The 22,301-nt window shown below is 43.7% G+C and overlaps 1 protein-coding gene across 2 annotated transcripts in view; it reads right to left on the minus strand.

The window, feature by feature from the left end:
• The window catches only part of PRKCA (protein kinase C alpha), a 116,876-nt gene extending 97,720 nt beyond the window's left edge, over window positions 1-19,156 (minus strand). Inside the window, exons 1-2 of one of the 2 annotated variants that reach the window (XM_065034975.1) lie at window positions 18,780-19,156; window positions 15,359-15,390 (exon numbers count right to left, since the gene is read on the minus strand). In XM_065034975.1, the coding sequence (XP_064891047.1) occupies window positions 15,359-15,390; window positions 18,780-18,952 (205 nt within the window). In that variant the 5' untranslated portion in view covers window positions 18,953-19,156. The remainder of the gene's footprint in view (window positions 1-15,358; window positions 15,391-18,779) is intronic. The other variant, XM_065034974.1, reaches the window with a different exon arrangement.
• Between the last annotated feature and the right edge of the window lie 3,145 nt (window positions 19,157-22,301).

A 22,301-nucleotide genomic window follows, 5' to 3' on the forward strand; every position in this document is an offset into this window, starting at 1 on the left:
TAAGGTCAAACCGCCGCTCCAGAAGCTGCCATCGCCGCGGGAAACGCGGCGCATACACACGGGCACCTCTCCCAGCGAAACACGAGGTAATATCACAGCGTTTCATCAGTACGGCTCGAAGGGATTCGTCAGTTTGGGGCTGCTTTGATTTCACAGTCATCTGCTATTGCTGTGAAGTATTTCAGCTGTATCCACCACATCCAGCAACCAAAGCGCACTCGCTGCACAGCACCAGGCTGCTCACACAGCCCCCTCCTCTGACGAACACAACACACAATTCTGCTCAGGTACGTTAAACCTGAACCTGTCCCGACACACTGAATGCCCCATGAAGAGTGACAAGAGTTTTCCTACATCACACATCATTAAAGTTCCTCCTCCTTCTAATCCAGCCATAAATAAAAGTCTGCAATGTCACAATATACAGGGTAGGGGTTCCTGCATTATTTTTAGCCCAGACCAGCTGGCTGTTGTAGATCAGAGTGTGATTTCTTGAGAGTAATAAAAGAAAATGAAACTGATGGTAAAGCAAGGAAAAAGATGGAGGTCACAGGGCATTTCATTACAAATTGATCACTAATTATAATATTTAATGACTACATTCAGCATTTAAAGAACAAAAAAAACTTCTTTCATAATATCTTTCTAAAATATTCATTGTGTGTGCTAAAATGCTAGTGGCAAAGCAAAATGATAGAAGCCAAAAGATCCTGCCATTTACTAATGGCATTTTTGATCCAAGTTCTATCATACAAGGCTTTAGTGAAATTAAATAGCACAGGCTACTTTTCACTTATTGCTAATAATAAAATATGAGCAACTGAAAAAAATAAAGGTCTTCCTAATGACTCATCATGAAGGAAATACTCCATTTAAAATAAATCTCAATAGTGAAAAAGTGGTGAAACACAAACCTGAAATTTTTCACATGCATTTTGAACTTTTTCACATGCATTTTTCACGACATCCTGTGAGAGTTTGAGTTTCCTGGAATACATTCCTCCTCCACGCTTGACATTCACAGTGTTCTAAAAACACAGCAGACCTGCAGCAAAGCGCAAACCCAGCTGTCTGCGCACTCCAGGAACTCTCCGCTTTCTGTTCGTTTCCTTCTCCTATGTTTTCACATGAAAAATTAACGCAATGGCCTAAATTCAGGGCAGATAAACTCCTGCCAGGCACAAATCCCTCGCGGGGTGGGAGAGAAATGGCCCACACGAGTTTCAGTCCAGCAGGTGGAACCACCTGGAACGGGGCACGACAAGCTCAGGCTTAACCGCGGTCCCAGCAAAGCCCGGCTGGAACGGCAGCGTCTGCCATCTCCAAAATAACTCTGTACCCCCCCTCGAGCTTGGGAGCTGCTAAACTAGAAAGAATCTGACTCAAATTGAGGGTGAAAAAAGAGCTGAAGATGAAACAGGTGTTCCAGGATGAAAGATGCGAGGTCAACAAGAGCAAACACTTCTGCAACTGAGAAGGTTTATAGGTAGGTTTAATCTGGGGGTTTAATACATCTCTGTTTCATTCCATCAGCTTCAAACAAGGAAACATCCCAAAGATGGTGATAGCACGCTGAATTTGTTGCTATCTGCAGAAATTAGTTACTATAAATAGTTTTTCCAGGCTTTTTAAGACACAGCTGTACCAAGTTTCCACCAGAATCAAAATCGCTAAGACATCAATTTGCTGCATCATTGTCTATTCAACAAAGGTTGTGACAGTTTCCCACCACCATCCTATTTTTGCTCGTCACACATTTTAATCTTATTATCTTTAAAGATGGAACACCATCTGCAACAAGCTTTTGAAATGCTTCTTCTCTATAAACAGCATCCGGTGATGATAACAAGATTCTCTTGGTATGACTGGATAAAATTCTGCTGTGTTAATCATGACCCAAACCCAGTGCCAGGGGCTAGAAGGAGGATGCTAAATTTCAGAAATATAGTACAAACCGCACTCCAACCTTAACGTATTTTCACCTCTTCAGCCCTTACACGTAGCCTTTCAGCTGCAAACAGTGATTTAACAAAGTCTGGCTAGTAGACACTATTGGTATCCATAATGATTTGCAAAAACCCCCTCAGACCTGCAGATTTCCCAAGTTAAACCCTGCAATGGCCTAAAGCAGAGGAAGCAGTACACTGACTTTCCAACCTAAATATAAAATAAGTCTGAAATCCGATTTAAATTCACACCTGTCAAGTGAGTGATAAAATGGCAACACTGAAGCAGCGACAAGCTCGGGTCTGGCATGGGCAGGGTTGTTGTGATTTACAGAAACTCATCATCGCGCTGAATTAATGCCAGCGAAGTGGATGATCTTCAGAACAGGGAGCAAGCAGCCATCGAGAAAGGTATCCCTTGTGCACTTGTTCTCATTTAAACAACGCTTGAGTTATGTAGCGTCTTACAGAAGGCAAAAGAGGTTTAGAAGAGAATACACATCCCCACCAGAAACCTGAACAGAACGGTGAGATAACGTAGCTCATTCATCACATATAACAAGTTATAAAAATAATTCCTCCTTGAAGCCCAAGTTAAGTGACTCTGCTTCCAGACACTGACCTCCTCTATAATATTCTGCTTGAAAAACCGCAGGTTCCCCCCAGGCAAAACAACCTGATTGTGCGGAATAAAGCGCGAGGGCAAACCCAGGAGCAGCTCTGCTGGGGAACACAGAGCCCGGTCCCCGCTCCCAGCCGCTCTGCTCTCAGCCTGACTCAGCCCTTTCATACCCACTCCTGAGGACAAGGATTCTTGTACAGCATCAATACATCTCCGCACAAGGCTCTGTACAGCAAGGATGAAAAACAGCCCTGTCTTACACATTTATCTCTTGTCCTCGATTCTGATACAATCTGTGTAATCTAAGCACTGCTAAATGTCACTGGTTTCCAGGTGGAGACAATATGAGTCTAACACACAAAGGAGGCTCAATGCAATGAGATTTTTAATATTTTGCAGAGCCTTAAGTCAATGATAGAAAAGCAGAGTGTGATTGTCTAAAGACAATATTTAGGGGGGAAAAAAAAAAGCCAGAGCTATTTAGTTCCGAGTCCAACAAGCATGTTATGATCTGCAAGACCATGTGCGAAAAGAAAGCCTAAGGGTATGCACACACAGGTAATCAGCAAAGCTACAACATGTGGATCTCTGATAACTTTCTGCCCTTTAAACGTATCAGTAATCTATAAGTAAAATTTGTGTTATCAGAGATCTTGGTATTTTCTCAGGAGACAGCATGCAGATTTTTTAACCCTAGAATAAAGCACCACCTTCCCAAACGGCTCTTTTCATAAAACTAATTCGGAGAAACAGGCCCAATTTTAAAAAACCACCAGACTAGTTCAGTGCGTTCTCCTGGAGAAAGCGTAGAGTTCCCATCAACACAAAACCCATTTGGACACAGCTGCTGCGAAGCCGAGAAAACTTTGACATTTTAAATTGTTCAATAGAATCTTTGTGTGAACTGGTCTCACGAGACAACTTAACGACTAGGACATAAAGAGAGAGGTTTCCACATCCCAACTCGACTTGAAAGCAATTCACATTTTAAACCCAGCACTGACTAATTTTAGAACTATTATGCAGATGCTACACGTGTTCCCTAATAACCCGTGTTCTACCTCTCCTACAACCAAGCTCCAAAAGCTGCATTAGCAAAAAGATTCTTCTATTTTCAGCCTGAAATTTTTGAAGGACTCATTACCGAGAGTGCTGAAAGTAAGTGATGCTTTATCCTGCGTTACCAAGTAATACAGAACTCATTATCTTCCTTCAGGGCTTCCACTCCAAGTGCCACATCAACGCTTCGCAAGGTTCTGGTGCGGTAATTGCCACTCGCATTTAACAACAGGTACGTGGGGCTCGTGGCACTTTGTGCAGAGAGAGCAGGACATGGTGAGGAAGGGAAAAGGCTGGAGCACTTTATCAGGGATACGTAATCGGCAACTTCAGAATTAGGACACGCTGTTATAAAACGCAGCAGGACATCCATTTCTAAGAGCCGACATGTGGCCTTGAACAGCATCCTCATGGCAACATGGATTATGCCATTAGAACAAATTAATAAAATATCAAAGTCGAGAGCTAAGCAAATGTTAAAGGGTTGATTCATAGTCTTAATGCTTTCCTTTGGAATGCAGAGATTAAGGCAGCATTCCTTCAAAAATAAGGAGGCAATACATCCGGTGAGGACTAAATATGAAATTATAAGCAACAAAAACCTGTAAGCTTTAACTTTTGAAAAGCCACATGTGCATTTAGGCTACTGCCCACCAAGCTTCACACAGGTACATTTCACACGGGCAGAAAACGCAAATAAACTACAGAATTCTCTTATGCAATAGTCAGAGAATCAAAACAGCTGGAGTGAAGCCACACGAACCCGAGTTGGACAAGGTCTGCTCGGGGTTCTGAACAGAGCCCATTGACACGGGCTGCGCTCGCTGCCCGGCACAGCTGGGTCTAACCCAACCCTCGTTCAAGTAGTGCCTTCCCCGTCCTGCTTCACAAAAGATGTAAACACATTTCCAACAGATGCGTCTTGTACTCCAGTAATTTGGTGGTATTTGCTGACGGCTGGTTAACACAAAAGCTGTGGCTGGTTGATCCAAAGATTGCATCTGTTACCCTGCGTCTCACCAGCAGGGCAGGACCAATTTCTAACTGCAGAAAGAGATACCATCGAAGAATAAATTATTCTGCTTTTAAGCTTCGACCTAGGGATAATTAATTTTCCCAGGAAATGGGAGCTAGAATTAAGGGTTCCAGTTTTCCAAAATATGCTGTAAAAGGGAAAAATGAAATTATTTCCCACAGTATATCTGTTTTATACACGCGCGGGGATGAAGGCATTCTACAAGTCAGCTAGGAAGTAAGGGTTGCATCTTGTCACTACTGCTTCTTCATTACTACTAGGAGACGTGCATACGTTTATTTTTTTTGCATGAGGTATATATTATACCCAATGATTGTTTCAGATGGCATTTATAGCTCTGTCCTCACCTACAGCCATAACTAGCACGATCTAAATTGTATCAACTATTTATACTACAACATTTTTACGTAAAATTTTAAGAGATATTATCATGCTATTAAATTGAAATTTCAATACTAAGCCCAAACAAATAATTTCCACTTCAAATAAACCAAACATATGGAAAGTGACAGCACAATATGTGCACATCTCAGCACACCCAGTGCCTCGCCAGGTTACTAATCCTTTTGTATCAAGGGCACCTCACTTTACTAAGTATTAACACTGAATTCTACACATTATGAGGCTTCAGTTATTCACAGGATCTCTGCACTGCAAATAAAAATACGTATTAAAGCCTACACTATTAACCACAGACTAAGGTCAGATCCCAACTGTTGTTCCATGTAGAACAACAATAACAGACGCGCATTGACCGCGATCCTGATGCATTCATACAAAGCAGCTTGCAAAATCCAGGCTTTAAAACATTAAGAACATTTATTAGCTGCACATTAATACAATCCTACACTCTTACAAAGAATGTCCTTGAGCACAGACCTGACCTGGACTGTGTTCGGGAGGCTCGGCAAGGACGTGGTTGTGGTACCTGCTGGCCAGCCCAGTTTCCATTCCCTACACTTCACACTTGATGGTTCTAAAATTAACCCCACTGATTTTGTCAACAATTTCCTTTTCATTTTGCCATGTTAAATGTCAAAGGATCCACGTGTCTGACGCTGCCCTTTTAATTATTACAACAAAAGCTTAAAGATGATAGCACACACACCCCCCTCCCTTCAAAGCAAGCTCAATCAAACACAGACAATTCAAAGGTCAATATCTGCATAAGTTGAATAAAAACCAAGAAGGAGCAAGATTTAATAAAAATTTAATTCTGCAGTAAGTTCTACAATTAGTACTCTTTCTAATGTACTGATATAAATTACAAAATGAGCTCCATAGATAGTGTTTAGGACTTCATGAAAATTTACTGAGCATATTTATCATTCATTTTTTTTCAGAAAGCTTGCTTAGAGAAACCTGCATAAACCCCGTTAGACCTCCCTAATGCATTAATGGTATACGACAAAGCCTTTTATTCCCTTCAACAATCTTCAGCTACACATTTACTTAAACAATCAATACTCCAAGACCGAGGTGTCCATAAATTCACAGCCTTGCATCAATGAATTTGTTCACTCAGTTCCTACTAAGGTAAAGCCTCAGTCACTGTCAGTCTCATTAACGTAACCACCCACATTCCATTGTTCTCTTATCAGGATTCAAAAGCACTTAAGATGACACCAGCAGTAAAAACCCTTGGGACTTTATATGCCCATTACAGCAAGGGGGTTGTTTAAAACTGGGGCTGCAGTTACAGCCTATGACTATAAATACTCACAACACCACAGACCCAGAGAGGAGTTTAAGGCAGGAAACAAAAGAATCTGAAGTCAAAGACCTTCTACAGAACCCAGGAAAGGGATGCGATGGTGACAAAGGTTTGCCCTCCCTCTTCCCAATATAGAAACGGCTCTATTATCAAATATTTTACAGTGTTCTTTTAACATTTTCTATTCTAGTAATAAAAAAGTAACATGTACTAGAACAAGGCACATTGAGCAAAAGTCAAAGTCAAGCACGTCTGCCCCGTTAGATCTGACCCAGATACCGAAGCAGTTCAAGGCTCCCGGGGATGTCCCGTCTGAGGGACTTCAACGAGCACCCCCAAAACTACAGACCCTGTTGTCTTCAGGATACTTGACAACAAACCCACAGTAACTGTGTAAAAACATTTGCTGCCACAAAATGATGATGCAGGATATACCAAATTATAGAATCACAGAAGCGTTTGGGTTGAAGGGACCTTCAAAGCCCATCCAGTGTCACCCCAGCCACGAGCAGGGACATCTCCACCAGCTCAGGTTGCTCAGAGCCCCGTCCAGCCTGGCCTGGGTCTCACCACCCTCACCATAGACACACAAGCCTTAAATATTTGTAATATAATGTATTTTTATCCTAAAACAAAAATGACACCTGGTCTTGTACCAGGTTTAATAATATCCAACATAATTCTGCTTTTGCAAAGTGTTCAAAGACGCTCAAGCTTAATCAAATGAACAGAGTTTATACAAACACGACAGCTAAACCTCTCCCCATTATGCAGCATTAGGAGGCTGAGACAAGGCTTTGGTTTTGCAGAAATCTTAGAAATAAGCTTTGCTGACTTCTACACGTGTGTCGGCAAGGGCGGGCGTCAGCGGCACATTAACTAAGCTGCACAACCAGATTTATTGAGCTCACACCTGAGCATCTCCCAGTAACATCAACAAGAGGTCTGAGCAACATCTAGGCATAGAAATATTTGAAACAGAATATAAGCAAAATGATCTTTTTCTCCTTCCTGTAATCTTGCAACATTCATCTCAAGGGGCCTACGTGCACTCAGAAGAACTAAAAAATACCCTGCACAGGAGTGTACCTATTGCTGTCTACTGCATTTGCATCCGCTTGCATTGACAGAGGAGTTCCATCTTATAAAGATATAGCCAACAGATGTAATTTGTAAAAGCTGATGACAAGAAAGGAAGATATAAAACTGACATACTTGGAATGCTCTCAAATTTAATTCATTTAAAGCAAAAGTCAGCAAACAAGGTAAGAGCAATCCAAAATCTGACTAATTTTAGAGCACATCACAAATTCGATCAACTAACATGCCATGATGGAAAAACTTGAATAAATACACATATATCCTTGTAGTCAATTCTGTTGGATTAGTCTATATTTATTGTAACGTGATTATTTAACAACTTCTCCGAGTCGAACGAATTCAGGGAATTGTTAGGTTGAAATCCATTTATTTTCTAAAAGCGTGGAACGGGAGAAAATAGAGCTGCCCAGAATCTGTCATCACCTTGAGGATCCCGTCATCTCCAGCCGCACACCAAAGCACGTGCGCAATAAATGGAAAACCAGTGCAGGTACCAGGCGATAATTCTTGCAGATGATGCGGCACAAAGTGCGACATCGCAAACGTAATTCAACAACAGGAGCAATTAATTATGAGGGGGATCGTTTGGCACCTAGCGACCAATTTATAGAGGAGATGAATACTTGGAAACGGATTCTGGCCCATGCCCTGGTGACTAAAAAACAAAATACAAACCCAGCACGGACTAGAAGTTGAAAGAAGATAAACTGTTCTTCCAACTCATCCTCACACATTAATAATCTCTTGTTTACTGAGGAGCTAAAATAACACGTTTAGTACATTCCGGAGAAGTTAAAAACGCTACTCATTTTAAATGAACGTGAAGAGTGAAATGTCTGTGCCTTGGAAAGAGAGTTACACTGAGAACAAAGTTCAACACTCTTTGAAATACGAATTTCTGTATTCAGCCTGTATCTTGTAGTATGTACTTTCCCCAAAGTTAATAGTAAAATAAGGAAGGGTAGTACCTGATCCACTTTTCTGAGTCACTACTTATCTGTTTTTACCATGTACTAAGGACACGCAGTGATGGACATTGTTAGTGGGTTTGAAACTTAAGCCCACGGAACCCCAGTTTCTAAACATCTGATTAAAAATTTGAAAATGGTTAATTAAACTGGTACCAATATTCATTGCGCTATCATTTTAAGGATCATTTGGAAGCAAAACATCTAATTTTCAGAAACGCAATCTTCAAAGTTTCGCTCCAGAATAAAAATTGCAACTTCCAAATGCAATTCCAAGCTTCATTTATCTATATGCAAATGCTTGCAACATACACAATATTAATAGCTTTACACACTTCTTTTGATTGAAGCTAAAGTAGAAAAGAGGAAATGGCTGTAACGTCTATAGGGACATATTCCAGACTTCTAATAAAGCTCATTTGATGAAGAGATTTTAATTAATAAAGACAGAAATGTGATTTCAAAATCTACATGAAGACACTAGAAGATATTCTGAAAAAAAAAGGCGTATGTGTCTGCAGTACCTTACGGTCTAAGCTGTGTAATTGCAGAAAGGAACCAAAAAACTTCATGTAAATCAAATGATAATTAAGAGATCAGCACAAATGACAATGAAAGCCAGAGAAACACATGCGTTTGGCTGCCTGACTCGCAAGGTAACTTATCAATCACTTTTATGGAAGGCAGTTTTCATAAATAGCTGCAATTGAAACATTAACTGCTGATAACCAGCTCCCGAGCACTTCCAGCCCCTGCACGTCTTCAGCGAGCACCGCGGAAATCACCTACAATTACCATGTTCGGCATCTACAAGAATGTAAAAACACTTAAAGGGCAGTTTCTGTTATTAATTATACACAAGGGAGGCCTTCGCTCTTTTATGCTTTCTGCTGCACACGTAAAAGCTGAAAAACTGAGCCCTAAGTATATATTAAATAACTTATTATTTTTACCTTACACCCTAAAGAGAAACAACCCACAAAAAACAAACATCAAAGAAATAATTACCAATGCATCCCAACAGGGAAATCTGTTTTCTTCATCCTTCTGCAACTTTCTTTCCAGCATTCCATTAAATTCTGCTCATGGCACAAGTCGCATCTCCAGAAACCTTGTATAAAATTAACACCATATGTGGCTGCGAATCAGCAGCTGATGTGCGGTATTGCACCAAAGCAGAGGGCAGAATGAAGAACATGCCAAACTTTATCTCGCCCAGGACTCAAACTGGTTTATCTGTCAGCTCGCAATGAGCTTCACTCCCACATGTTTAATTCGAAGCTGCAGAGCTCCACACAACCACATCCAGGGCACTGGAACAGTCCGTTTTTAACTGGAACACATTGCTAGGGTATCCAACTGCGTCGAGTACACAAAACTTCACATACTACAAGTGTGGGAAGGGTGAAGCCGAGATGTAATACAACACAAAAAGCTTTTGCTGCAAGATAAGATTTAATTACATTCCAGTTTTGATGAGCGCAATTATCACCAAGGAAATTTTCCAGGAAAATAGAACTACCATGGCAGATCCCTCCATTTCACTGTCATGTTCTATGCAGAGTGAATTGTGCATATATTTGATATATGGACCTTTTTTTTTCGTGATGCATACGATTGTAGTAACAGATTCCTCACAAATACGGATTCATGTCTCTTCCCTCTTCTGACAGTGATGCCCTGTTGTCCCTTCCATAGAGCAATGACGCTCAAAGACACGCCGGCCCCTTCCCCACGCAGGAAACAACTGCTGCAAACACAACCTCCATGTCTATATTATCAAGCGATGCTCGAACAGGAACACGTATGTAAGGGAAAGCAGTGCTAAGGACAGACACCCAGACACTTTGCATTTCAGGGGGTTTCTGTGGCATCAGCTGCTGCGCGATCCATGAACCAAACACCCCCCAGCACCTGCAGGACACCAAATGTGCACCTTTGCACGCTCCAAAACCACCCAGCAACGCACACCCAAGCTCTCTAAAAACAGGGATAACTCAGATATACATTTCCAAAGGGTTTTCCTGATCAGAACCGACACTAATGCATTTGCGCTCATTAAGACTTGGGAGTTTCATCTGCATGTCAGGGCTGTTCTCACTACAGACTGAGAACACGGGTAATTTTTCAAAGATCCCCCCGAGTTCAACCACGGGGACAGGGAACAGAATCTCAACCTACGCTCGTATCAGACAATTTACAGGCTCCTCATAATCTGGGCCGTATGTTGGAAGGGAAGGAAAAGGGACAGCCAAAGGAGGGGAAGAATAAACAAAACTGACAAGGCAAATGCACAATAAGCATCTTATCTGCGTGCTTATGATCTGTACGTCACACTGTCCGCAGGTCATTAAAATCGCTGTTGGTGAGGAGGAGCCCAGAGACACACAGTCCACAGAGGGCAAAGACCAACAGAAGGGACAAAGCTGGGAGAGGAATCGTGGAAACTGTGCGCAGGCACAATTCGTGCTCCCGGGTGGCTTTAATCTGTTGTGTTATTTTGGTGGGGGTGGTGGGGGTTGTGTGTTTGCATCTTGGTTATTGCTCTGGAGGTTTCTGAGCAGGTACCTCCAAGTTATCTGCATGAGGGTATATTAATGAGTCAGCTGCTCTCAGTACATCAAGAGTAAAGTCCCATCTTGGGAGATCTCACGCTGACCGTTAATTACACAGAAAGCATCATCAGTCACAGCCTCTCGGCGACTTCCAGAGAATTCATTTCTCAGTCTCAGGCTTATAGAAATGTCAGTTAATATAAACGGTAGCATATGACTAATAAGTAATATAAAGAGCACAAAGGAAAACACACACGCTGTTCAAACTGTGGTCTGTAATATCCGATCTCACCGCAAAAATGATAATGATACAAGAGAAGCAGCTCTGGCGCAGAGAGGGGAACTTTATCTTATCCACCCTTTGGCAATAACATTTCCAAGTAAGGAAGAAGCAACTATTTTTATGAGAAGCAACACAGCAAGGGAATACATTTTTCTTTATTACGTTGGGGTTTTTTTGTTACGAAGGAAAATGTGGATAGTAAAATGAACACGAAACTGCTGGTAGGAGAACACAACTACCACGATGGAAAACCAAGAACTAAACCTTAATCCTTAAGCCAAACGTGTTTCAAAACTGAACTACAGCACAATATTGCACTTCAGCACACCCTGCAGAAAAACTACACGACGAAAAACTTGCAGATAATAACTACAATTTTTGACCATTTGGGAGAATTAACAACAGGCCTTTAATCAGGAACACGACTTGATCACATATTACTGTAACTAAAAATAATTTTAGCTGGAGGAACTTGCTGAGCCTTCGGTGCTGAGCTTAAAACAACCTCAAAACATACGTTATGTTCTCCACTATACATTCTTTGCATCCTAGTGAATCACTACCACTTTTCTCACAAATCAAACAGATTTAAAGTCTGCTTTCTCAAAAGAGAAACTTTCTTACTGTCACAAACTGGAAAACGCTTTAGATTATTCGATTTTTCACATTCATCTTGCAGTTATTTTCACGTGCGTGCCAGACAAAGCTTTTTGCGTTACAGACAGCTTGCTGTCCCGCTTGGCAACGTAAGGAAACAACACAAAGCCGTAACTCACTTAAACAATCTTACCATCATGTTTTCACCACCACAGAGACAATCAACAAACAGCAAAACCAAAACAGCAGAGTAAGAGCTCCCATCTCGGAAGCACAATATTTTAGGATGCTGCATGTTTGCATAAATCAACCATAAAACGCAAACTTCAAGCAGCAAAATGCTTCCTAATAACAGGAAGCAGTAAATATAATATTCCTTAGGAGAAAGTTAATCCAGCTGAACTCTCCCAAGTTCATTGTGAAACTCAAACATCACCAACAATGGGCTCAGACTGATGCTTCCCAACCCAAAACCTCCCTATGGAATACATATTTGTGATGCTGCCCCAGAACTGCGCAGATCACAAGTGACGGCTCTGAAACTCCGTGGCCATTCTGCAGATGCGGTTGCCAGCACGGCCAGGCGCATTAAAACACGCACATTGATACAGACCGACTACTCAGGATGCGGAGTGACTCTTGCGAAGCGTTTGCGCGGTAATAATGCAATTGCACCCTGAATCTCCGCTGCAATAAAAGCCAGACCAAAATTGAATTTGTTGTGTTTTGCAAACCCATAAAAATAAGAAGGGAAAAAAAAAACTGTAAAGCTTTGTAAGGAAATAAATGAAAATATTTCTCTTCAATTCCAAAGGATTAATTTGAATGTTTTTATGTAATGCTGAAGCCAAACATTACAGCAGAAACAAAGGCAACAAAATCAGAAAACAAAATTATTACAGACAACTGAAAACGTGCTCCAAGCAAGCCTGATGATAAAAAGTATGAGTGGCCTAAAAAAAGACCATTACGACACAGCATCAAGTTTTAATTTAAATAAGATTTAAATTTACACATAAAAATCCTTTCTTTTGAGAGCACCTCTGAAAATTACAACTAGAACTGCATTTTGTGTGACACTTCTTTTAAAAGAAATTTTAAAACAGATGAAAATACACGGGGTTAGCAGCAAGGTTTAACACTGCACAAACACAAAGTTAGGCCTTTTGTTTAATTAAAGAATCACTAACACAAACAGTCATAGAATAATTGCAGTTTGTTAGAGGAGAAGCATCATTAGAGTTTGATGCATGACTACTATGGATCTTTCCTCTTCCCTTTGGCAACAAAGGCCAGAGGAATTAAAACAACTTTGGAAATGAGAAAACCACCCAAATCTGAAACCTGCCCAACATCAGGTTTCTTTCTAGCAAGAGATTTTACAAGACTCTTAAAAAGAGAGCTAAAAAGGTTTCTTATAGTAGAACTCTGATGGACCAAGAACTATCGTTACTGTAAGAGCTGTCACTGTAATATTCTTTCCTTCATGTCATACTGAAATTCCCATTTATTCTTCATTCATCATTCTTCTCTGCCAAGACAGTCGCTTAAAGAAACCAGGGTGGGTTTTCGCAACCTAACTTTTAGTTTCACTTTTCCTAAGTTCTTCATGTCCTCACTAGTTTGTCTTCCCACCTTCAGCCGATAACTTTACAGATGGAAGCTTCAGGAAGTTGAACTGAAAAACATTGATTCAGCTGCTTCACTTTATCACGGAAGTTTTATTATTCAGGACTATGATCCTAAGAGAATGAATTCTTTGAAGCACTTAAACGTAAATCAAGCCGCTCTACTCTTTGACTCTTGATTGTGCTCATGGTATTTGGAAGGAAAATCAGACTGAAATCAAATTTCTAACTAGCTTTATAAAGATTAGTCCTCAACGGACAAAACTATTGCTAGTTAACCAGAATGAGGATGGTAGAAGGAATTCTGGCCACAAAATCCAGAGCACTGGAAATGAAGTGCCACAGCAAACCAGATCCGTGGCTCAGGCCAGTGGATCGTGGCCAATCTGAGCCACCAACTCCTGGACAGAAAACAGGACCAAGTCATCATTGTGCAAACGGCAAAACTTGAGATAACTGCAGAATACAAATGCAGCCCCTTTATTTTCTACAATGGAATCTGTAATGAACATCTGTAGTGATGGAAACCTGTAATGAAGATCTATTCTTCAACTCGGACCCACCGAGCAATCCTGAATGGGATTTGGGAAATGCCATTTCCCTGCTCGCTGGGGGCTGCAGACCCATCTGGATGCAATGAGGAGCAAAAAAACTGGAGGATCTACAGAATTCAGTATTACCACCGTGGAACACAGTGGATTTTCTATAAAAGATTCATAGTAAAAGCATGGCTGCACACTTACCTTAATAAAGCACACAACGTTTTCACTGTATGTCTCTCTGCAAGTTTCTGCTTGCAGAAAGAAAACTATTTATTGCAACATCTTTAAAGAAAGACATCAGCCTTTTACCTTCAGTTTCTCAAAGGCTTCATTTCAAGAAGTATCAGTATCAATTTCCACAAAAATACCACAGAATCTATAATTTTGCCAACTACTAAGTAAAAGCGACGTTCAGGATAGTCAACGTGTTCTAGAGCATTAGCAAATAACCCCTAAAAATGTAATGAGAGAAGCGAGGCAAAGGGCAGCTAATGAACACACACTGCACATGTGCAGGTGAAACAACAGGGAAGGGGGAGAAAGGGACAACAAAAAAGCCTCATCCTGATTAGGTAAACATATGACATAGAAAAAACAACAGCAATAGTTGGGTGTGGTTATTTCATTATTAAACAGTAAATAACGATAAGAATACAGAACATGCGAGAATACAGCGTATCAAGCTGTGGCTTTCACGTATATAGTTATCTTCCACTAGAGCAGCTTTCCATTTCTCAAGGTTAGTAGAATTTAATAAATCAGTGGTTTTGTAGGGGCGGAATATTTTTGTAATTGAGTATTACATAAGATAGAAAAATGCTGCGTGTCCTAAAATGCAGTTCAAAGCAAAGGTCCTCCTAAACATCCAGTGCATGAAAATTAAAACCAGGGAGTTTGGGTTATGAAAAGCAGCCATATGACTAGAAAGTGAATCCATTTTCCAAAACGCCCACACAGACAAGAGCTGCTGATGTGAAAAATGGTCTCTGCAAAAGCTAAATTGCACGGATTATTTCCATGGAAAGTTAGAAGCTGCAGCACATGTACATTATATGACATTTACTATGATGAGATTAAAAACAAAACAAAAACCAAGCACTTTTTGCGTTATTACGGTGTGAACAATTACTTGATTGTTCAAGGTGTATGATATAAAAACTGATAGTTGAGTTGTCTTCCTTTAGAATTTCCATAGGCAGAGATGCTCTCTAAGTTCTTCCAGGCTCGTTTCTCTGGCTGCAGGCAAGTTTTGCCTTCACAGTACGACACAACAACACATACAGGCCAACAAAGCGTTTGTGACTTACCTTGGCACTGAAATCCTTGCTTCCCAAATCCCCTGCATAAAAGAAAACCACAGAGAAACCTGTCTTAGTATGTTGAGTTAGAATTTCTTCTCAATGATCTACAACAACATAAAAATAGCTTCACATTAAATTAGTTCAGATTTTGCTAAGACAGCAACAGATTTTCGAATGCACAACGCAGAGCAGCCCACCCGTTTCGGAGCAGAGAACAATAGCTGTCACCAGCCATGCAACTGCAGCTTCTGGCAACAAATTCTTTTTATTATTATCATTTTATGAGTTATTTTGGATCTACAATTATCATCATCTGTGATTAGTGCACAACATTGTAACTCATTTAATGTCACACATATACTTAACGAAATGTAAAATATTCCAAGTTCTAGCACAGACGTACAACACAGACCAGACTTAGTTTTCCAGCCCAGTTTCAGGGTGCTGTTCCGCACCCCAACCAGACACCGCTCACGAGGACAAGGAGGCAGGTTAAAGGTTTTGCTTGTTTCTATACAAAGACGACAACAGGCCCATGGGTTTCGCACTGATTGCTCTTCCACCCTCCTTGCTCCATTTCCACCACAAACGTGCGTGTCCTGCTTCACCAATGAACACAGTGACACACCAGGGTTGTACCTGGGAGCCACAATTCCTATATATATTATACCCCTGGCAAATTTCACTCTTGCTGGTTTTATTTCTTTATCTTTAAACGTATCAACACCCTCTTTCCACAAAAATAAATGTTTTGTGTGTCCTCCCTATAAACACTTCCCTGCACTTTCCCTCTCTGCAGAATGTCATTTGCAGAGCTGCAGACAAATGATCCAAAGCCATGAACTGCAGAAGCCAGCAAGAGGCTGTTTGCAATTAACAACATCAACTTTAATTACGAAGTTGGTGGAAATGTTTTTTTAAAAAAAGAAATTATATCGACCATTTTCCCACTCATTTATTTAGAGGCAGGACAATTAGCACGCTGTTCCTGCGGGTGGAAACTGGAATCACACAACTCGGAGCAGTTCTGCAGATTTCTACACAAGAGTCTCTACCCGTTATCGCTTTACGTTGGCCTAAAGTGAGACAAACAGAAGAAATATGAAATTGTTGACTTGGCAGCATATGTGACTATACTGTCATTTTGCTGCTGTTCTCTCTCATCTTCAAAGTGAAACGCACATATTACAAGTGTGCAAATGCAATTGCAGAACGCTGGCAGCAGGACTGAGAACACGAAACAGACTTTAGAGAATTCTTCATGCTTTTAAACATATTTGTAAAGAACATTCCTGGATTATCTGCTCTAAAGCACAACCATTCTTTGGGGTTTGGGCCGAATTCCCACCACTAACCAGCTGCACTCCACTGCCTCAGCAGTTAGAATATATTTTAAAAGCTCTTAAAACAAATGAGCACTTGAGAAACAAAGCACATAGATGAAAGTTGTTTAATAAGTTGTTTAGATAAGGAGGCAGTAAACTATTTCCTTAAATATTACCTGGTCTAACGTAATCTAGGGAAACAAATTTATTGGTGCGGTTCACTGAACGCTGGTATTTACAGTTCTTTATACCTTAAAACAAATATTAATTGCCATGTGTCATTTTGGAAATAGATGAAGCACTTTGTGTGGTGTCTGATAGTTATTCAAGAGTCGTTCGCCTTCAAATGAGCAAACAAAACAAGTTTTCCAGTTGTCAGATGCTCATCTGGTCAATGTTAAGAGCCTCCTTAGACTCAGTAGCAAGACAAGACAACAGAGCAGGGGAGTCCTGCCCGGTCAGCCCCAGGACACCCTTTCGCTTTCAAATCCATCCTGTCATCTCACCTCAGAATTACACTTCAGTTTCTAACTGTGCTACTTATCTGCACGGCCACAGTCTGACAATAACCTTGCAGCACCTTTTCACACCTCCCAATTAATTCTGGTTTAGATTAACTTGGAAGCAGTTTCTGAAGGTCTCTCACTTCTACATTACCAAATCTTGCATTTTCTTTTCCAAATAGGGAAAAATAATTAAAAAAAAAACCAAACAACATGCTCAAAATTGATTTGTTTCTCCTTATTTCTTTTGTGGTCTACCATCTCAAGATTTCCTTCCTTACTCCGCAAACGTATCTCAGGCATTTCTGGAGCACTCACAGTCTCCTCTCCAGCATGCAAACTGAGAAATGCTCAAGAAGGAAGGCAAAGGTCTGTGCCCGGATGCATAAACATACGAAAAGAGCAAGACACCTGCGACAGACACAGACCCAGCTGGGTACAGACCCTTCGAGATCTTTTACAACTTTCTCCAAAATAAATCACAGCTTTCATTCCTAGCAGCCAAAACGCACTGCGAGAACTCCGGCGGCAGAGCAAGGCTGAAGCTGAGGCACAACGCAGGGAGAGGAGGAGAAGCTCAAGTTGTTTATGCTGTACACTCGCCCAGCGTACAAAACATTCACCTAAACGCAATGAACGCCCCCGCTCCTCCTGCCTCGGCTGGCGGGGGGCACAGGGCAGGGGCCGTGAGACTCAGCACCCACGGGCACCGCTGGGAACAGGGGGTGCTGGGCAGAGAAGGGTGCAGGGTGCTGGATTGGGTGCTGGGCAGCACTGACCCGTCAGCAGCAGAGAGCCGAGCGGCTCGGCCTTCAGCAGAGCTGCAACCCTGCCCAGACGAGGGCACGGCAGGAACTGGTAGGTGTATTTTCCTCCCAGCAGCTTAGTAATGAGGGTGTTGGTATGAAGTTTTCCTCCCCTCCCTGTCGCAGGAACCCTTCTCTTAAAAAATAACCCTCCCTTTCCTAAACGCGTACGGGGTCACCGTGCATTCCCTGTCTCCCTGCCCTCCCTCCGCAAGCAGGAGGAAATAAAGCGGGCACCGATCGCAAAGTTAAAGGCAGAGCTGCAGAAGTTGTGCCACACAGCAACACCCTCAGTCTGAAACACAAAACCCGCGGGTTTCTGCGGCAGCAGCTGGAGCGCCGGCCGAGCTCCCCCCGCGCCGGGAGGGCGGGCACCGCGCCGGGGGCTCCGCGGGTGAGCCCGGCCGAGCGGAACCGGGGCGGGGGGGCAGGAGGTGAGGAAACAAATCTGCGTGGTTTGGGAAGCGATGGGTGTTCAGACCCTGCTCCTCTCTGCCACCCGAGCGCCTCAAGTTCAGGGGCTCCCCCCGCCCGGGCCCCTCGGGGCACCGAGCCGCAGCCCGCCTCCCTGGAGGGGGATGTGACAGAAGCGGGGGCAGCGAGGGGACACGGCTGTGCACCAGCGGGGCTCACCTGCCCGGCCCCGGGCGCGGCCACCTGCCGAAACGGCGGCACCGGGGAAGCGGCGGGAGCCGGGCAGGGCGGCGGGGCCGCCCCCGGACAGGGGATCCCCTCCGGCTGAGCGGGCCCGGGCGGAGCTGCCGGGGGAAAAGGCGCTGCCGGGGTGTCTCACCAGATGAAGTCGGTGCAGTGGCTGCAGAAGGTGGGCTGCTTGAAGAAGCGCGCGATGAATTTGTGCTCCTTCACCTCGTGCACGTTCTTCTGCCTCAGGGCCCCCTTGCGAGCGAAGCGCCGCGCCGCGTCCGGGGCCGCGCCGGGCTCCGAGCCCGGGAACACGTCGGCCATAGCGCCCTCCTCTCCGCCGCTGTGCCGGGAGTCACCGCGCCGGGAGTCACCGCCCCGCCGTCCGCCCCGTCCGGCGGCCGCCGAGTCTCTGGCAACGGCGGCGCTGGGCGCTGCCCCCGCTCCCGCGCCTGACGTCGGAGCGGCGCGTAGGGAGCGGGAGGAGGATCCCGGGCCCGCGCCGGCTGCTCCGCCCGCGGGGTGTGCGAGCCCCCGGCCGCGGGCGGAGCGGAGCGGGGCGGAGCGGGGCAGGCCCGGCGCGGGGCCGCCCCCCGGCGGGGGGAGGATTTCGGGGCGGGTGGCAGCACCTGCCGCCTCCCGTCAGCGGCTCCGGCCCCTCGCACCGGCGGCGACGGGTCAGCCCGCACACAGCGGCTGCTCTCACACACGAGCAACGGGCGCTGCTCTCCCGGGGATGGGCTCCACTCGTACACCCCGGCTCCCCTCGCACACATAGCAGCTCCTCTCCCTCTCACACACACTCCGGCTCCTTCCTTCTCTCCCTCTCGGACAGCAGCTGCCTCCCGTGGCACACACAGCGCAGCTCCCGCAGCGTTGGGCCATGGGAACTGTCACCTCCTCTCCCCGCCGGGCCCCAGCAGCAGCACGTCCGGGTGACCTCGGGCTCTGCCTCCCTGTGCCCGTCACCCGGTGCGGCTGCGGTACGCGCCACAAGCTCCGCCACGGCACAGAGCAGGGCCAACCTCCGCCCAGCCGCCTGCACAGCGCGGGTTTCCTGTGCCTGCCCCGAGCTGCGCCGTTCCACCGCCACAGCAAACACAGGTGCAGGCTCCTGCACCAGCCCTTCCCTTCCTGCAGCCCAGAAAGCCACCGGCACACACGGAAATGCTGCCCGAGGCCATACCCAGCACCTCTGCATCGCACAACACCCGCTGGACACGCACCGAACACCGGAGACCTCGCTGTCTTGCCCCACTGCAGCGTGTCATGTATCTGTGATTTACCGCACAATACCCTCAACAGAAAGTGTAGGAAACACACAGCAAGTCTCTCACTATGCATCCAGAACATAAAGATTTTAGTGTGCTTTCATGCGGCACACCGACAAAGTATTCTATAAAATAATAGATCTGTTCGTTCGTCTTCATTTATTCACATTACACACAAAACATTCTCAAGTCCCTGGACACAGACACGTTATCTGCCTATGGCAAACATATATCCTCTCATATTGCAATTCATACAGCATCTCCATAGGTTCAGAAAATCACTAAAGCATGACTGTGTGTGCATAAAAGCACAATATATGTGCTAAACAGAAAGAAAACCAAATCCTAATCATAATATTTTTAATAAACGTTATTCCCATGGCTACTAATGTTCACGTATGGGAAATTGATGCTTATCAAAAGATCCCCTGCCCCAATGCATCTCCATACTCATAACTCTGTCTATGTAAGCGTGTGTAATATGTTTTATTTCACAATAATGAAAGCTAATTAACTCTAAGTCTTATTTGCTGATGGGAAAGTGCACACAGACATTTACCCCAGAACAGAAATAACTTGTTACATGCTAATTCTTGATTTTAAGCCTGGGTTTGTGGGTGCAGCCTGGCTGAACTGGTGTGTTCATGGCATTGCATCAAATAACTGATGATGGGGACAGCCCGGCTCTTTTTCTAAACTTACAGAATCAAGCCAGATGCCCTAGAAACTGTTTCCATATGCCCTTGCTTCTCAGACTTTTATTTTGCAAGCAGCTATTTTCAGATTTGACCCAAAATGCAAAAAAAATGTAGCAGTTTTGAATTTGGTTTCTACCTATTCTACACCTTTCAAATCCCTCCTTCCTCTCAGCGGGAATAGATGTTTCTTGCCTTAATTAACTTATGCCAAAGCATGATGAGCACTAAGAAACATTTTGTACTGCAAGTGTTCCATCAAGAAATATGGAACGCATTTGTTTCTGTTCCTGTGGTGCTGCATTACAAACACAGCTACCGAAACTGGAGAACTGGGCTGAATCAGACGCAACCCGCATTACATCAGATTCCACATTACATCAATCTGTACATTTGGTTGTGCCTTAAAGTCTCAAACCTGCCGAATCATTTTGGATTCACCTTTCTTTCCTGATGGTGACTCTGGTCAAGATTAATTCCCTAAAACCTCAGCGAGTGCCCCAGGCTGTCAGTTCCAGCCCATCGCCTTGTTAGGCCAAATGACACCAGTTGTGACACCGCACGATCACGTTAGGAACACTCTGCTCTGTCAAGCAACTATTCTATCTCAAACCTAATAAATATTTGTACATTGTGAATTTACACATTAGGCAAGAAGAAAAGAAATAATCTATTATGTGTGCACAGCAAACCATTATAACACAACCTTCCCTTAGCGTATGTAACTCTCTTACTGCTGTATTTTGGATACACACCACTTACACAATGCTTTTGTGTATATGTATATGTTCACCTTCAAACTTCAAGATTTGTCCCTATGACCGGGACACTCTCACAGTGATGCTACGAGGAGATATGACGTTCCATTCACCAGACACCTTTAGTATATGCTATAATAACATCAGCATCCTCTTGCTGGGAGGTTTTTAATTGCTTGGACACCTGTTTTTCCTGCTCTGCACTCGGGGCGATCCGGGAACTCATCCTTGCTCTGCAAACCACCGGAGGAAGATTTCTACATTCCCATCAGCAGCGCAGGGTTTGCTCTTCTCCTTAGGGCCATATTCGCCATTTATTTCTGATTCAGGCCATCTGGACAAGGAGTCAGCACTATCATTTTTGTGTTCGGGCATATACATGGTTATTAAATCAGAGCACCAGCTTTTCCAGCCTCCTGGCAAGCAGCTCCAGAATTCCTGACTCCAAAGTGCCATTTATGGCGTGTTCTGGGAAGAAAGTTTACTCCTGTTTGAATATTTGGATAAAACCCTAGAGAGTTTGTCCCTGGTAGAAGCCGCCATTGGAAGGTTTATGAGTTTCCCTCTGGAGAATTCAATTATTGCTGCAACAAGCACAACATCTCAAGTCCTTTCTATATTTGCATCAATACCACCCAAGGTCTGTAAGTGAAAGCCTCTGTGTTCATTTTGAAAGACGTTTCTTAGAGTCATTCTGCAGCCTTTGAAATGCCTTCTTTTACTCATCTGCTGGATCAACGTGCTGCTGCCTGGATCATTTTTGGATCAAAAAGCAATTAAAATAAAGTATCTCCTTCCCAAAGGAAAAGTGCGTGGATTGTTCTGTCCCTATTCCGATGTGCCGTGTCTGCATCAGCCCCACTCAAAGCCAAGGAGAACACCTTCATCAGCTCCTCTGGCAATTCTGGCTCTCTAGTTTATTATTTCCTGCTTATAAGAAATATTCAAC

The sequence above is a fragment of the Columba livia genome, chromosome 18 (assembly GCF_036013475.1).
Source record: "Columba livia isolate bColLiv1 breed racing homer chromosome 18, bColLiv1.pat.W.v2, whole genome shotgun sequence".
Classification (NCBI taxonomy): domain Eukaryota; kingdom Metazoa; phylum Chordata; class Aves; order Columbiformes; family Columbidae; genus Columba; species Columba livia.